The sequence below is a fragment of the Condylostylus longicornis genome, unplaced genomic scaffold (assembly GCF_029603195.1).
Source record: "Condylostylus longicornis isolate FDR11 unplaced genomic scaffold, ASM2960319v2 ptg000027l, whole genome shotgun sequence".
NCBI classification, from domain to species: Eukaryota; Metazoa; Arthropoda; class Insecta; order Diptera; family Dolichopodidae; genus Condylostylus; species Condylostylus longicornis.
The window spans coordinates 3,309,360-3,326,515 of record NW_026577996.1 but is presented as its reverse complement, the minus strand read 5'-3'; the positions used below and the strand labels follow the sequence as shown (position 1 = coordinate 3,326,515).

At 28.3% G+C, this 17,156-nt stretch overlaps 4 protein-coding genes across 6 annotated transcripts; 2 read left to right on the top strand and 2 right to left on the bottom strand.

Annotated features, from left to right (window-relative positions):
* The first annotated feature begins 850 nt into the window (after nt 1-850).
* On the top strand, nt 851-4,241 carry LOC129607205 (protein daughterless-like). 2 transcript variants are annotated; one of them, XR_008696800.1, is made up of 13 exons: nt 851-972; nt 1,293-1,345; nt 1,398-1,640; nt 1,709-1,885; nt 1,941-2,171; nt 2,228-2,299; nt 2,368-2,578; nt 2,630-2,726; nt 2,787-2,891; nt 2,951-3,096; nt 3,154-3,272; nt 3,329-3,627; nt 3,764-4,241. XR_008696800.1 is itself a non-coding variant. In XM_055518004.1 (12 exons), the coding sequence occupies exons 1-12, from the start codon at nt 891-893 to the stop codon at nt 3,368-3,370; spliced, it is 1,578 nt and encodes a 525-aa protein (XP_055373979.1). In that variant the 5' UTR covers nt 851-890; the 3' UTR covers nt 3,371-4,241. The 2 variants fall into 2 exon arrangements, 1 of the variants encoding a protein (XP_055373979.1); XM_055518004.1 differs by having other exon boundaries at nt 3,329-4,241.
* A 64-nt stretch (nt 4,242-4,305) lies between these two features.
* LOC129607206 (60S ribosomal protein L23) lies at nt 4,306-5,213 on the bottom strand. The gene is made up of 4 exons (XM_055518005.1): nt 5,147-5,213; nt 4,845-4,928; nt 4,661-4,788; nt 4,306-4,535 (listed from the first exon to the last, which is right to left on the bottom strand). Exons 1-4 carry the CDS (start codon nt 5,157-5,159, stop codon nt 4,338-4,340), a joined length of 423 nt encoding a protein of 140 aa, XP_055373980.1. The 5' UTR covers nt 5,160-5,213; the 3' UTR covers nt 4,306-4,337.
* A 1,540-nt stretch (nt 5,214-6,753) lies between these two features.
* Nucleotides 6,754-8,173, top strand: LOC129607375 (inactive selenide, water dikinase-like protein). The gene has a single exon (XM_055518338.1). The coding sequence runs from the start codon at nt 6,879-6,881 to the stop codon at nt 8,070-8,072; it is 1,194 nt and encodes a 397-aa protein (XP_055374313.1). The 5' UTR covers nt 6,754-6,878; the 3' UTR covers nt 8,073-8,173.
* Nucleotides 8,174-8,844: 671 nt separating this feature from the next.
* Nucleotides 8,845-15,445, bottom strand: LOC129607241 (RNA-binding protein spenito). 2 transcript variants are annotated; one of them, XM_055518094.1, is made up of 2 exons: nt 15,312-15,445; nt 8,845-11,305 (listed from the first exon to the last, which is right to left on the bottom strand). In XM_055518094.1, the coding sequence occupies exon 2, from the start codon at nt 11,255-11,257 to the stop codon at nt 8,954-8,956; it is 2,304 nt and encodes a 767-aa protein (XP_055374069.1). In that variant the 5' UTR covers nt 11,258-11,305; nt 15,312-15,445; the 3' UTR covers nt 8,845-8,953. The 2 variants fall into 2 exon arrangements, with proteins under 2 accessions (XP_055374069.1, XP_055374070.1); XM_055518095.1 differs by lacking the exon at nt 15,312-15,445 and adding an exon at nt 12,348-12,742.
* Nucleotides 15,446-17,156: the final 1,711 nt, after the last annotated feature.

The following is a 17,156-nucleotide window of genomic DNA, read 5'->3' as shown; positions in this document are numbered from 1 at the left end:
TCTCATTATTCGTCAATTGATTAAAATCAATTGGCGAATAAATATAATATAACCTAAAAATGATGTGGTAAGTACTTACGTGTGTGTGTTTTGCTTCAGCCTTCAGTCAAAAGTTAAATTTTTTTAAACCAAAAAATGTATGAACAGTTGATCAAGTCATTTCAGTTTTGTATATGTGTTAGTTAAACGAAAGATTTTGGTTGAAAATATTGTCCGAACGTCCGGATAATGCGAGGAATCTGATCTTTACTGCAATTTTTAAGTAATTTTTCTTTACATTTTTACTTTTTACTAAATTTAATTTTGGTAATTAATTTTTTGTGGAAGTTTGGAGAAATGATCAGCGGATTTTATTTGGGTTATAACTTTCGTAACAAAATTATTAAATTTTGAATTTAAGTCTTAACGCCATATGATAGTTTTAGGGCCTGATCGTTTATCTTGCTATTTTACTCGGAAAGTGAGAAGAAAGTGTGTAACTATCATATTATACTTGTATAATGTAATTTTCGAGTGCGAAGAATTATTTCGATTGCGTATTTCGTTTTTTCTTTGTGCAAGTACTTACTTTCAAAAACAAGTGCAATGTTTTGTTAGAAAATACTTATAATTCTGATTTCAAAGTGAAGAAAAAGTTAGTAAAACAGCAAGATACACGATCAGGCTGTTAACCTAATATCTAACCAATCATCAGACTACGACTCAATTTTAGATTTTGTCGAATATGTAAACACTGCCTTCCTTTTGTTATAATTTGGCTGATGTAAACTTGTGGTACTCGTACAACATTCAAAACAAAAACACATCTATCAAAAATGAAAATATGTACTTTTAAATTTAGCTAGCGTAAATCAGTAGGTATTAACGCAAGTTTCAAATGGATTGAAAAAATGGCGACAAGTGATGATGAGCCTATGCATTTGTATGAAGTTTTTCAAAATTGTTTCAACAAAATAGCTAATAGGCAAACAGGTAAAGTAAATTGTGTGCGTGTAAAGTAATTTTAAGGCTCTTTATTTTAATATTTTGGATATTGCGAATATTAATGTTCTTGTATTCAAATGTCATTGTCAAAACAAAAATATTTACATTAAAATTTTTTGTTATTACGTGCATAACAATTTTAATTTTTTTTGATTCAATTTTAAGAATTGAATACTTTACATATATTTTTAAAATATGTAATGTATTGGTTTGAAAACAATGCAATACACTTCACACTAAGATGAACGACCGACCAATTTTGTTCGCCTGCTAAAAGTTTTAATAATTTGTTTTTAATTTTCTTAAAGGAAACGACAAGAGTGGATACCAGTCCCATTATGCAGGCATAGATCATGGAACGGTAAATAATACCTTTTTTGTGTATCAAAATTGTTCATTAATTTCTTTTATAGTATCCAAGTGATGATTATCAACTTGAAAGTCGATATTCGACAACAAAATTAGGCGGAGCAGCACATACTAATGAGACATTTTTTGATAACAATAATGGACAAGGATGGTACACTTCCCAAGGTTATCCATCAAACACTATTTATAATGATGGGAGTCATTCCAATAACACCTTAGATACTAGCAATAACGAATATAATTTTCATACTTCAATGAATCCTTTAAGTGTTCAAGCATATCAACAAGTTAATATATAACTTGTTTTATTGTAAAATGTACAATTTAATTTTTAAAAATATATTCTTTTAATTAGACTCAGGCACTACCGGGAATTAGAACACTCAGAGATATTGATGTTCAACCAAATCACAATGTAGCACAAAATATTCATTCTCCTGCAATATACGCTTCATCTTCGGGGTCATCGAATTCAATTCCGCAGCATAGTCCAGCGATGCCCAATGAAGCTTTAACTGGAAAAGTATTAGCGGTAAGACTTTAATTTAATTTTATAATGTGATCAAAAAAATTACTTTAAATTTTAGGCATATGCTCCAGCCGACCAGAGTATTAGTAGTTTTAGTTCCAATCCTTCAACGCCAATTAATTCTCCACCTCCTTTAACCAATTCCTTGCAACAAAATTCTCATCCTAATTTAAATGGAAATACTCAGTGGAATAATCCGGTTACCCACATTAGTAGAATTGTTGATTCACCAAATATTCATTTAACAAACGAATATGGAAGTAATATAAATGAAAGGGTTTTACCTCCGGTAAATTTTCAATTACTTTATAAAAACCTCAAAGTTTTCACTAATATTCTTGTTAGGTAAATCCACCCGATCTTCAACCAGTCTCAGATGCTATTGGTTTTCTGCGGGGCCATACAGAAAATACAGCTGTAAGTGTGATAAAATTTTAATTATTAGGTAACAAGATAAAATACAGTGACAAAATTTTAATTATTAGGTAACAAGAATGGAGGAGAGACTGGACGATGCTTTGAATGTTTTACGACACCACTGTGAACAACCGCCACTTAATACTAATTACAATAATTTAGAAACGCCACCATATCTTACAACAAATTCAATTGCTAATGTTATACTTCAAGATCCTATAACAAATGAAAATATTAACAACACAGTTAAGCTGGAAAAAGGAATTATATCAACATCTAGTAAATTTAAAAATCTTTTGTCCAAACTCTTTAAAACTTTGTTTTTTTTAGAAAAAAGAAAGGACTTACTTTCTGATCAAACAGATGTGAAGCCAACTAGTACCTTAATTGATGGCATATCAAAATCTCCAAAAAGAGTCAGGAGATTGTATGTATCTGGTTTCATACTGCAATAATATTTGTTAACTAATGTTTTTCGTTTTCCTAGTAAAAATTCACGAAGCTGTTCTAGTGCTGATGAAGAGGATGAAGATCCAGACTTAAAAGCGCAAAGAGAACGAGAGAGGCGAATGGCAAACAATGCAAGAGAAAGGTAAAGTTGTTTCTAAATTTTTGTGCAAATTTTCTATATGAATTCATTTGTTTTACCAGAATTAGAATACGTGACATTAATGAAGCGTTAAAAGAATTAGGTAGAATGTGCATGTCTCACTTGAAAACTGATAAGCCACAAACAAAACTAGGCATTTTAAATATGGCAGTTGAAGTAATAGTTCAATTAGAGCAACAAGTTAGGGGTAAGCGTGTGGCATTTTAATTATGTATTTTGTAAAAAAAAAGTTTTACAATTTAAGAAAAAAATTTGAATCCAAAAGCAGCCTGCCTGAAAAGACGGGAAGAAGAAAAAGCTGATGATCGTCCAAAATTGTCCCAATCTTATTTAGCAGGAACGTCAATGTATCCCCATATTCCAGTAAGTTGAGAAAGCGTGTTACATAGCATAAGAAATTAATGAAAAAAATATTCCAGCCATTGCCGGAAAATTTTCAAAATAGTCATGGACAGCCATAGCACAGATTTGAGCTTTTGGAGAAATATGTATATAAAACTTGAAAAAGCAAAATTAAAAAAATTTTATTGTCGCATTGTAAAAAAAACGGGCAGCTTTTAAAGCAGTTAATTTTTAAGGACTAAAATGTTTCCGAAAATAATTTTCCAGCTGCAATCATAGTAAAACCAAGTTAATAAATGGCAAAGTTGATAAATCATACAGTAGTACATAGTACCTACATTCTGCACTAAACAAATTGTTTTCTGATTTAACTTAGGTAAACTGTTATTTTAAAATTTATATTAAAACTTTTAATTAAGCTTGTACTTTAAATTTAAAATTGTATAAATTTTATTTATTTTAAATAACTCTTAAGCTTTGAAATTTTTCAAATGAATTTTATTTTTCGGAAGAGTACCGAAACAATTTGAAAACTGCCCAATGCCTACAATAGATAATATAACTAATTTCAACTGTACAATCAATTTTATCGCAATAAGTTAAGTGTGATATAGCAAGATCCTAATCTGGTCTTAAGTTGTTATGTATGGCGACAATTATGAAAAAAAGAGTAAAAATTCTGTATTAGTAAATTTTATCTAGTGTCATTGTGAAAATTAATAATTACATATATGAAAATATTTTTTATTTTTTACGCATATTATTGTGCTTTAGAAGACTTATTGTAACACTTTGCCATTAAAAATAAAGAAAATGCCATGCTCATAGATATATGTGGATCTTTAGTGTAAATAGATATTTAAGAATTTAAGGTGCAAATAAAATGTTTTCAACATTACTTTAGTCCTACATTTAAATTTAAACATATAATCAGATTGTAATATAATAAAAATTAATTAGATCAAGAATATTAAACATTTAAAAAACAAATCATTTGAAGTTTTAATATGTTGTCCCTCGAAAATATAATAGACCCACCAAAAATAAAAGCAGATTTTACGGTTTTAAATATCTTTATACTTTTATTTAAGCTATAGAACTTGCATTTGATGCAATACGAGGCCATAAATCCGCACATTCTTTAGCTACTGGACCAGTTATGGCAGAACCTTTCATTTCGCCTTTGTTGTTCACTATTACACCGGCATTATCTTCAAAGTATATAAAAACACCATCACGCCTTCTAAATGGTTTCCTTTGCCGAATAACAACAGCGGGCATTACCTACGGTAAGAAAATGTCAAAAAATCAAATTGTTGAGTTTCAATAAAAACTATATTCGTAAGATTTAAATTTCCAAAATAATGCTTTTCAGAAAGTCCATTCATAATTCTTAAGCTAACATTTACCTTTTTTCTTAATTCTGGTTTACCCTTTTTGACTGTAGCAACAAACATATCTCCCGCACCAGCAGATGGTAAACGATTCAACCTGCCTCTAATTCCATGAACAGCAATAACATATAGATTCTTACCACCTTGCAAATTTAATAAATCAAAATAATCGTTTGTATTGAATATTGTATGTACACACCTGTATTATCTGCGCAGTTGATTACTGCGCCCACGGGTAAACCCAATGAGATCCTGAATTTACCTCCAGCAGATCCACCACGTCCTGTAAATTTGAAATTTCATTATTTGTATATAAAATACTATAAACGCTTGATTCTTAAAAAGTATATTCAAAATTTATATACATTTTACAGGAATGTTGGTTATTAGCAATATTTATTTTATTATGTTGAAAATATAAAGACTAGTATTTTTAATATAATGTTTAGATCAAAATTTAAAAGTTTTCAACAGATGAGTATTGATTTAAAATATTCTCACCTCTTTTAGACATTTTGATTCCGGAAGATTTAAAAGTGAAAAGAAATTTGACATCCGTTTCCGGTTATGAGTTGTTTTGACAGGATCATTTTGTTTGACATTTTTATTTTAAAATATAACAAACGAAAAGCGACACAGATCGGATAAAATAGAAAGTACAAGGTCTATCCAAAGAAAGTGCACAATTCAATACAATACATTCAATACATAGTAACGTGAACAGGAAGGTTTTAATCTTCGGTATTATAATGCAGTATTGCGAAAAGCATTCAATAAGCATTTTGACAGCAGAAAATTCGGAAAAATATGTTACGTGATAATATTCTTGCCAATTAATTCAATAATTTTTATATATTTTACATATATGTACGTACAAGAAAATCTATGGCACTCTTTTCATACATGACAAAGTCTAATTTATGTGTGATGATTGTTTACATATCAGACTGAAATTATCTAAAATTCAAGTCAAGGACTCAATTCGCCATATAAACGAAATATATGTATCATAAAAAATTAATTGTCATCATTTTATAGAAAATCTTATGAGAATAAAGTAATTTCTATTACTTTCACCTTTATGTCAAACAGGGTTTACCTACACGACTTTCATCAGACTCAAATTAAATCGTAGATGTTATTGCATTTGCAAACAGTAAGTTTAAACAATAGCTTTACTGCAAACAAAGTTTGATATCAAACAGGTTTTACATATATATGACTTTCATCAGCCGCAAATTAAATCATAGATATTGTTTCTTATAATAACAGTAAGCTAATCCTAGATTTTTGCTTATATGTAAAGAGTACCTTTATTTACCGTGAGACAAAATATGTTTACATATGTGACTTTTGTCAGACTCAGATAAATTATATATATATATACGTATATTTTATCTAAAAATAATAATAAAATATACGTATATTTTATTATATAAAATATAATAAATATTTTATTATATAAAATATTATATTTTATTATATAAAATATACGTATATTTTATCTAAAACATATTTAAACAGTATATTTATTAATTCTCACTCTGAAGCTAAAAAAATATAGAAGATAATTTTGATCCGAGTTGAATTTAAATTCACTTACGAATCAATTCATAGTGGAATGTACAGCATTGCTGAATATCTTCTGAATATTGTTTTCAGTTCTGTAGATTTTATTGGAAAAATGTTTTTGATTTGAAATAGAAAATATCTCAAACATAAAATGGTAAATGGCATGATAAAAATTTAATTGTAGTCTGTTTAAAAATCAAAGTTTGAAATATTTACAGCTGTTTGAGTACAACATATAGCTGTTGTCAATCAAAACTCTATAATGTCAATTTTTTGTGCCGCGTTAAACTAGAAAGACAACTTTTTGCACGTTAAAAGCATTTCATATAAAAATTTGAGTTACAGCAGACATTTCTAAATAATTATAAAAATAATTTAAAAAGAATATTTTAATAAATCTAAATGAAATTGTCTAATAAAACTGGTTAAAAAAATATGCAAAATTTACTTTTTGTTGAAGACTTAGTGTGAATACAAAGTAAAAAGCGAACTTGTGAATACTCTTTAAACATATGAAAAATCATTGGGTAGCTTCTATCAGAAAAAAAGTAAAGTGGTAAATTGTAGTGACGCCATTTTGCTCCAGTGTAAGAATAGCGGCTTTTTTGATTATTTATACTATTGAATTTTGAAATTTGTTTACGGTTGAAAAAAAAAAGCGATGTCTGAATATCAGGCTGATGCATTGAATTCAGTAAAACTAGAACTACAAGGAGAAAACGACTCCTTACGCCGTCCTTTTGATCCAACAGCTCATGATTTGGAGCCTACATTTCGTTTAACAAGATTTGCTGATTTAAAAGGTCGTGGATGTAAAGTGCCACAAGAAGTTCTTGGTAAGCTTGTTTCATCCTTGCAACAGGATTACACGAACCAGGATGATAATCAGTATATGCACTTGGCGATTCCGCGGATCGGCATTGGGTTAGATTGTTCCGTGACGCCGTTAAGACATGGTGGTTTGTGTTTAGTTCAAACAACGGATTTTTTTTATCCAATTGTTGATGATCCATATATGATGGGTAAAATTGCTTGTGCAAATGTCTTAAGTGATCTTTATGCGATGGGCGTGACTGATTGCGACAATATGTTAATGTTACTGGCTATAAGTACGAAAATGACGGAGAAGGAACGCGATGTTGTTGTTCCATTAATGATGAGAGGTTTTAAGGACTCTGCTGTAGAAGCTGGGACATCTGTAACTGGGGGTCAAAGTGTTGTTAACCCTTGGTGCACAATTGGAGGGGTAGCATCGACTATTTGTCAACCAAATGAATATATCGTTCCGGACAATGCTGTTGTTGGAGATGTTTTAGTTTTGACAAAACCATTGGGCACTCAAGTTGCTGTAAGTGCACATCAGTGGCTAGATCAACCAGAAAGGTGGAATAGAATCAAATTAGTTGTTTCAGAAGAAGATGTACGGAAAGCATATCATCGTTCTATGGACTCTATGGCACGATTAAACAGAGTGGCTGCTCGTTTGATGCATAAATATAATGCCCACGGTTCAACAGATATAACAGGTTTCGGCCTCTTGGGGCATGCTCAAACTTTAGCATCACATCAAAAGAAGGAAGTTTCTTTCGTTATTCACAATTTACCTGTTATTGCTAAAATGGCAGCAGTTGCAAAAGCTTGCGGAAATATGTTCCAATTACTTCAAGGTCATTCCGCTGAAACATCTGGTGGTTTATTAATCTGTTTACCAAGGGAGCAAGCCGCTGCATATTGTAAAGACATAGAAAAGCAAGAAGGATACCAAGCTTGGATTATAGGTATTGTTGAAAAAGGAAATCGTACTGCAAGAATAATTGATAAACCTCGTGTGATAGAGGTCCCTGCAAAAGATTAAGTTGTATGCCCAAAATATAAAAAGAAAAACAAGCATTTTAACAACTTTATTGTGTTGTTGTGATGATTTCAATAAATATAAAATTTACTTTTCGATCTAAATTGACAAATTGTTTAACTTACTAAGTATTTGTTATTGTTAAATCCTTATGACTTTTTTGGTTATAAAAAGGCTATTCCCATTATAAGGTAAAAATTATAATAAGATATAAGTGCTTATGCATTTTTATTTCATATAAAGTACACGACATAGCACTTTTGTTTTTGTCTTGAAATTTTTTAATTTGGAAATTCCTAAAAAAAGGTTTTCTTACTGAAGTATCTGTTTGACTTTAATTGCCAACACGTATATATATACATAGATTTTTTAATAACATAATTTAAATATGAATACGAACTAAATCTTTTCTGTTCGACGAATAGATGTTATAGATTCTGACTTAAACAGTTAACATTTCACCTGAAAGTTTTAAGTTTTTTTAACGATCTTAAATCAAAACATGACGACCTATGTACTTCAATGTAGACAGATTCTAATAATTAGGATTTTTTGAGAAATATACTTATTACGGATTTCATTTTTTATTAAAGTTTTAACACAAAAGGATGCAAATTGTAGCTTGATCGACCAATACAAAGAATTTCTGGTTTAAAAGTTTATAAAGTTCTAATAATAAATTATATTAGAATTGGAAAGAATAAACAAACCAAATGTTTTTAGGCAATATTTCTTGTTTTAAAATACAATAAAATGATTAACAAAAGAGTTTGTTTTAAACTTATTTATTCTTAATCATCTTGAAAATTATTTTTCGATAATTTTTTTTATTCAAAATGCATGAAAAACATATTTTCTCAACTAATACATATGTAATATTAATATTAAGCTGTACCGCCATGAACAACTACAATCAGGAGGAAATCTTCCTTCAATCCCTCATCCGACATTGAATGGCAACTACGTTTTAGTAGCTCTGTCGAAAAATCGCAAGGGGGAAACGCGTACAAAACGCCAGTTGCTTCCGTTTCTTTATTCAATAAAGAAATAACACCAGCAGCTTCCTTTTGTTTGAGATATGAAACAAGATTTCTTAACGGCCTTGTTTGAATACCAGCATCATCTAACTGAATTATAGATCCGGAAGAAGCTAAACCCAAAAATATTGCATGTGAGGAAGATGAACTTATTCTCTTTCTTACGTCATCTAATTTTGTTTGATCAAGGCGTAATCTTTGTGTAATCCTTAAATGATGTTTACCTTCTTCATCTTTCATTAGTGAATTGATGATAGTCGAATCGCCATCAGTAAGATAAAATTTTGCTGGAAAAAGTGAACTCTTTAGTATTAACGCTCCTTGCCAAGCTATTGAGCATTTTCTTGAAACATCTTGAAGATTACGAACTGAACTTAAAATCCCGTTTGTACGAGAATTTGTGTCAGATTCAGGACTCATATTACGATGCGGTGACCGTGACCTTGATCTTTCAATTGGAGGCTGTCGAGAAAGAGAACGGCTCTTCTCATAATCTGCAGGATCAACAGTATGGTTCCATGTTTCATTGACTATAGTAGTAACTGGCATTCTGTGTATATCATGATGATAGACTGCACCCCGATATACACCACGTCCTCTATACATTCCTCTTCCTCTATAACCTCCACGTGGATGATATGGAACGTGATAGGGTATTTCTTGATAATGAACTGGCTCAACTTCATATTCCGGTCTTCTATATTCAGTTGTGGAGTGAACTGGATCATGACCTGCTTTCGGTCTGAAAGGAGCTGGAGCTGGTGCTCCTTCTACACCACCATCAGCAAAATCAATTCTTAGACGCTTTTCTGGACCACCCAAAGCAAATCCTCTCATTTCTTTAACAGCAGATGTTGCAGCTTCAACCGACTCATATAAAATATAGGCACTTGTATCTCCTTTTTGATATTCAATTTTTTTAATAGCGCCAAATCTATCGAACTCTCTTTCTAATTGTGTTACCGAAGTCCAAGCACCGAGTCCCCCAATCCAAATCTTGGATGTTGGAGTCGCCTTTCCATAACCAATTTTGCATTGAAATTTTCCAATATACTGCCCTGACAGCTCAACTTTGGCCCTGTGTGCCATATCCAAATTTTGATATCTTACAAAAGCAAATGCGTTTCCGGTTCCCGGTGGTGGTCTTTTTATATCGATGTCTTCCACTATTCCATATTTACCGAAAATTCTACGCAGCTCCTCATCTGATATATTTATTTCTAAATTACCGGCAAACAATGTTCTTGTGGCTAAGGGATCGTCCTCTGGTTGCACGTGATGCAAATAATTAGGAAATTTATCTTTTTTATCTGGTTTTTCATAATGCGGAATGTGCGGCCTTGGGATAATATGACGAGGTATATATGGTCTGTGAGGGGCCGGATGCATATGAGGAGGTAAATGACGTATTGGCGGCCCTCTTGGAATATATTCATGATGAATTGGCCGAAATTCTGGTGGGTGATGCATAGGAACAGCTGGAGGACCATAAGCTCGTTCATAAGGATGATGTGGTTCAATATGTGGTGGCAAGCGATGTCTTTCAACAGATACAGGTGCTGCTGGAGACCTAATATAATAATGCCGATCATATTCGGGAGGAGGTGGTGAGCTTGATTTATGGCGACTACGATGATCTGCTCTTGGAGGACCTTCATAAACCGCTTCAACTACAGCCATTTTATCATAAAACATAATTCTCGGCTTGTGATGCTTAGCTTCCCGCGCATCTTCTGGAGTTCTAAAACAGATATATGCTACACGTTCATCAACTTCATGAGATACCCTTATACTAAAATCTCCAAATTTCTTATATTCGCGATATAAAGTTTCTTTAATAAACTCATCTGATGCCTTTAAATGAATGGAACTAACGCAAAGTACTTTATATACCGGACGTTCTGATGTCGGTCTTGGATATTCTTCTGGATGAGGTGAAACATATCTTGGTCTTGGACTTGGTGATCTTACCAACCTACTTCTTGTATGTCTATCAGGAGACATTCTTCCGTCATCAGAGCTGCCATCATAACGGAGACTAGCGCTGTTTCTTCGTTTCACCCTTGGAGAATCACGTGATGCGCTACGTTTCATATTATGTATTTTAACAGTTATGCGGTCTAGGTCTCCTGAACTTCGAATGCTATTCATTAGCTACTAAAAAAAAAATCAATGAAAAATACACGCCAGCTGGTGTCCCTTTTAAAAATGAAAAAAAAAAAAAAAAACAAAAAAAGAAATATGGATATATTAATGTAGAAAATAATTTAGATAAAAATTAAAAATAAAACTACTTTTTAATAAATTATAAAATAATGTACGATGTAACTAAAAATCTTTTGACTTGAAGTGTATATTAATATGTTTCTTATTATTTTATTAATTTGAATTTTTTATATTTTGCATACATGATGCAGAAATTTATAATAAAAAAAAAATTTTTTTTTAGTTACAAAGAACATTATTTTTAATTAAAAATTACGGGGGGAATAAGGAATAAAAATATTTTATTTACTTAATTAAAATATATTGGGTATATTTTTTGTTATTTTATCATTAATTTCCCTTATAAGTTTCTTGAATCGTTCTTATATTATTAGATGAATTAAAAATTCTCAACAAAGCTGTATGACCTACATATTTAGCACAAATATTAATGCTAAAATTAATAATATAAATAATAAAATTTTCAAAATTTTAGGCCTTTTTTGGGTCTTTCTGGCTCCATAGATGAAGGAAAATCAACTTACCTTTGTATTTTTTCATTACCAGTTATTAGTTATCTTAATTTAACAGCTCTAGCATCAAATCCTAATACATACGGGACTAGTTATACCATATTTGTTTTGGAAGAGCTTATATAGTAAGCCGTAAATCACAAAATTGCAGAAGTTTTGGATTCTTTTGACCTTTTAATATTAATTTTGAGCAAACAAAAGTTTGAATTTTTGACAAAAAATATGTTAGAGTTCTTGTAACTTTTATATTGCTTTAACTATTAATATTTTAGTCTATTAAATCATAAAATATATTAGGATAAGAGGCGAAAACTGTGTTTTCAGAAAAGTATAAATATTTTAAAATGCATGATTTTTAATTACGTTACGTTTATGAATTTAAATAAAATGAATTTATTCTAATTAAAGATCATATTGCAATGCAACCTGTGGAAACTTTGTGTAATTTACAAAAACCAATATAATGGATTAAATATTAACTTTAAATTCTGTTGTTTTCATACCTTTATTACAATTTTTGCATGAGTTTTTACCCCAATACAAAAGTATGGGGGTATCTGACATCTTTTCTTTTCAATGCGAAAGCATATTTTTTTATATTTTTCAATAAATATAAAATTTTTCCACAATTATAAACAATTGCATTATCTTAATTTTGAAAAACACAAATGAAACTGTAGAAACTAATCTTTAAAATTTCTTTAAGTACGTTAATTTGGCACTCAACACTTTATGCATTTTTTCGTTAAATAAGTTTGTTTTTTATAAATATTAAATGGCACATAAAATTTATTATAATTTTATAAAACAACGTTCAGATATTTTCACAATTGCATATTTCTTATATAATATATTATATTTAATATTGCAATATGGAATTTTTGTGAGTAATTATACAATTAAATACTCTTTTCATAATCAATCTGCTTTTAAATGTGCTGTTTTTTTTCATTTCATAAAAAATAACTTGTAGTTTGTATTCACTTGAGTAAATTAATAGAAAGAATACTATAATATTTTATTAATTTGCACAATTATCATTTTATTTAAGTAATATAGATTTTATTTGAAGTATCACAAAACAAAAATGTTTTGTGCTAAGAAAAAATATTCACCATAAGATTTAATTTCGTTTGAAAAATTTATCTTATCAAATGTATACTAAATATTTGGACAGCACAATTAATGAATATTAACATATTGCAGAAGCACTTTAAAAATCACTAAATATATTAGTTAGTATTTTTGTTTCAAAAGTGTACAAAATACGTTTGAATTAAGTTTTAAATAAAGCACTTTCAATTAAAATCAATAATTAGTCTCTAAAAATCTTGGCAACGAATGCAGAAATCCTAATTGCAAATTTTTTAAATGATATACAAATGTATATTAAACGAAATACAATATTTCATTTAAATATTTAATATTACATATTAAAATAGTTAATTATTTATACACACATATATATATATATGACATGTTATAATATTAAAACCTCATTAATTTCAATTTAATTAGCAGTGATACTACCAAATAACCACCATTTACACGTTTCAACTATCTGTACTTAGGTTCATATTATTTGATAATTAAAAATATTAATTTATATTAGGACACAAGTAGAATTACTTTTGCCTAACTTTAACGAAATGATTCTTATTATCAAACCTAAATTTTAGTTTCAATATTTATGAATTTAGAAAATACATTTCTCAATTAATGTTTATGAAAATTATAGTTCAAAATTTTTTGCTTATTCACATAAGTAATCTACACATTATTATAATTCGTATAAGTATCTACATATGGATTTCACATCTATTATTTACATATTTACAGATAAAATTTCAAAATTAAACGATTCTTTAATATAGAAAATGTTTTTATATTTTTTTTTGGAATTAACCCTTCCTTTAAAAACCCACTAAATTAAAATTTGCTTCACACACACAATTTACTTAGTAGTAGATCAAATTATTCGCATATTTGTATATTTATATTAAAGTGTGTATTATTAAAGTAAATCATGTAATTTTGTTTAACACCAAATCAATGGGGTATACACTAACTTAATGCTTATTTATAACAAAAAAATATTAAACATAAACACTGAAACAGATTTTGTAAATAATTTACCATACACTCAAATTTTTGTTTTAATATTTTACTATTTAATCTTCGCGAATATCCCTGACATTAGGATACATAAAATTTTAAAAATATTTAGGAAATTCTTATTAAAATGAAATTAGTTTCTTAAAAAATGTTGAAAAATTTTCATAGTTAGGTTCGTAATATTTAAAATTTTAAAGTTCAACTTGTCTGTGCAAAAAACTATATTTAATACACTCTAACTGTTTAACTACATTATTACTTTGTAACTGAAAGAAGGATTTTTGAATCCCAGATTTTGCAGATTGAAAGGAGGTATTAAATCTGAAATAACATTTTAAGGAATGTTTGTGTCCACAAACAAAAAGTAGAATGTAGTGAAACAATTGGTTTACCTAGCTTATTTTCTGCTAAATAATTAGAAGGTTAATCTAAAAAAGTTTTCTATTAAAAAATATCGTAAAAAAAAAACATAAAAATCTATTTATTACTATTAGTTTCTGTTGAAAATCTAAATTACATGTTTTTTTAGAAAAAAAAATATATAGCTCTTATCTATACATAATACATAAATTGCCTGATTAGAATTTTAAGAGTTTTATGCATATTACATTATGAGTTATACATAATAAGTTGGACTGTTATGGATGTCATGTATATTTAAATAAGTGAATAAAATCGTTTTTGAAATTAGATCATAATTTTTACTATATACTAAAATCAATTCACTTGTATCCTTTTCGCTATGCTAATAGAGTAGATATCTATAATTTTCGATAAAAAATTTTGAAATAGAAAAATAACCTAAACAAGTATATATATATGTATGCAGATATTTATCCACTAGATCAAAAGGTGCAAACTATCTATACATAATTACTAAGTATTTGATATAAAAAAAAACTTTCACAATCTAACTCAATTTCGTACTAATTGTATTGGCGAAACTTAAAAATTATCGTTGGAAGATTTAATAGTTTTTTCACAATCTTTCAAATCAAGGGATCTTCATTTTTCACGCAAATTTCTTAAAAACACTCCACAAAATAACAAGACTTTTTTTTTTCTTTGGCAATGTAGGCACATTATAGAATACACATTTTTTGTAAAATGGCAGACATTTTTATCTTCAAATACACAATTAAATTAAAGAATTTTCTTTTATAAAATTAAAACTATTGTGCAAGACGAATTGTTTGTACACGTTTGATGAAATTATTTTCACTTAATTATTTTTTAATACATATACTTAAAACGAAGTCATTAGAAAATTTCGGTCACTATATTTATAATTTTATCACAAAAATTTCACTAAAATCACAATATATTATTGATAAATAAATCATATAACTTACGTTCAGCAAATTTTTGTATAATTTTACAATATTTTGAGCATTTATCAAACTAATTTTAAATAAATATTCTTCAAATAATGGCAAAAAATCTAAAACCAAGCCTTCGTCAATCGTCTTCCTTCTATTGTCAGTGGTACCAACTTTAAGAATGAGATTTATACATATTTTTATTTGTCAAAACAAATCAGTGGTTAAATTATTTTATTAATTTCTGCCAGTTCTCACAAATTTGCTAATGACCTTTCCTGTGAAATCAAAATAATATTTGCTGATAACTTGGTGAGGACTAGCAGTAAATCATTTATAATGAATGTAATATTTAAATTACCATAAATCATACATCAAATTAATTAATATTTAATATTATAAATATTGAAGAAATTAAAATTAACTGAAATAAATCAATTAAATTGTCAAAATAGGTTGACTTTTCATTCCGTCTGTATGAGTGTGTAGCGGTTTTGTTTATTTCTAATAACAATATAATAAATGTGGCGCTTATAAACCTGATAAATGCTTTCAAGGTAATAGTAATATAATACACAATAATCAAATTAGTGCAACGTGCAAGTTAAGGTTTATTTTTTCAATTTTTTGTTTAATTTTGATTAAATTAGGTGTGGAAAAAGTGCGGTGAGTGATGAAAGTGATCTCTATTTGAATTATTGTTTCATTAGCTAACATTATTTGAAAGTATTTGTAAATTTTCAACGAATGAAAAGTTATTGTAAAATTTTTAATGCGATCTACACATATTTGTGATGTACATCCGGCATTATTTTGTTTCTTATGTATATAATTCTTTTATTTATAATAAAAAACGTATAGTATAGTAAAATTTTCTTTTAAATTTTCAGAAAGTTATGTTTAAAAACTAATGTATAAAGAATATACAAAACAAATTCATATAAAAGAAAATAACTCCATTACTGATCATCATTATTTACGAATATCAAAATACAAGTGATTGGAAATGTCAATTTTTTTATGAATATAAATAAATGACGTTTTAGTTTGTTCAACCCTTCCAACAAATGTGCAGAATTGAACTAGCAACGCATATTACAAGTTCTGAAATATTATTATTAAGTAGTATGGTTTTATATTTTAGTATTATCAAAAATCAAAATGTGTAAATTATTATCTTATAAAAAAAAATAACAAAATAAAGGAATCATTAACATTTTTATTTGAAAAGAACGTTTTGATATCCGTTTCCATTAATTTATAATTATATTAGAAAGTTGTAGATGTTTTTTAAACTCTTAATTGCTTAAATAATTTAACGGTAAATTCATTTCTTTTTAAACTTCGTTTGCTTCTTCGTTCAATTTATAACAAAATTATGCACGCGCGTAATAAGAAATATCTAAAAAAATTAGTTAAGTGAATTTTACACGGAATCAATGAAAAATATTGTGTGATATCAAGGAAAAATCAGTTTCCCTTAAAACATTTGAAATTAATAAGGATGAAAGACTTAGTTCAGCATATTATATTGAAAAGTGTTGATCGTAAAAAGAGTTAATGTTGTTTATTTGTGTTTTTACTGAAAAAACATAAAACTATGCTTTTTATAAATTTGTATTTAAACGAACTAAGTTGAAAAATTCAGTTTTGTTCAACTAATTTATTTACTAAACTGTAAAAAATTTATTAATAATATGAATGAGTTAAACTATATATTTTAAATTTAATATATAAAAAATATCGTATATCTCTAATTTCAAAATCGTAAGATTAACCGATCACCGCTATTAATGCTGCATGTATTTTTTAATTTAACTTTGTATCTATCATATAAAGTAACATATTGTCAAATTTTAATAAAAGTTTTCTACTGTC

Bases quoted from the DNA above. Each gene is read 5' to 3' on its own strand.
- LOC129607205 (XM_055518004.1), top strand. From the start codon at position 891: ATGGCGACAAGTGATGATGAGCCTATGCATTTGTATGAAGTTTTTCAA. The intron at 973-1,292 runs GTAAAGTAAATT...ATTTTCTTAAAG, and splicing joins AATAGCTAATAGGCAAACAG to GAAACGACAAGAGTGGATAC. The intron at 2,892-2,950 runs GTAAAGTTGTTT...TTGTTTTACCAG, and splicing joins GCAAACAATGCAAGAGAAAG to AATTAGAATACGTGACATTA.
- LOC129607206 (XM_055518005.1), bottom strand. The intron at 4,789-4,844 runs GTGTGTACATAC...TAAATTTGCAAG, and splicing joins CAACTGCGCAGATAATACAG to GTGGTAAGAATCTATATGTT. The intron at 4,536-4,660 runs GTAAATGTTAGC...TTCTTACCGTAG, and splicing joins AACCAGAATTAAGAAAAAAG to GTAATGCCCGCTGTTGTTAT.
- LOC129607375 (XM_055518338.1), top strand. From the start codon at position 6,879: ATGTCTGAATATCAGGCTGATGCATTGAATTCAGTAAAACTAGAACTA.
- LOC129607241 (XM_055518094.1), bottom strand. From the start codon at position 11,257: ATGAATAGCATTCGAAGTTCAGGAGACCTAGACCGCATAACTGTTAAA.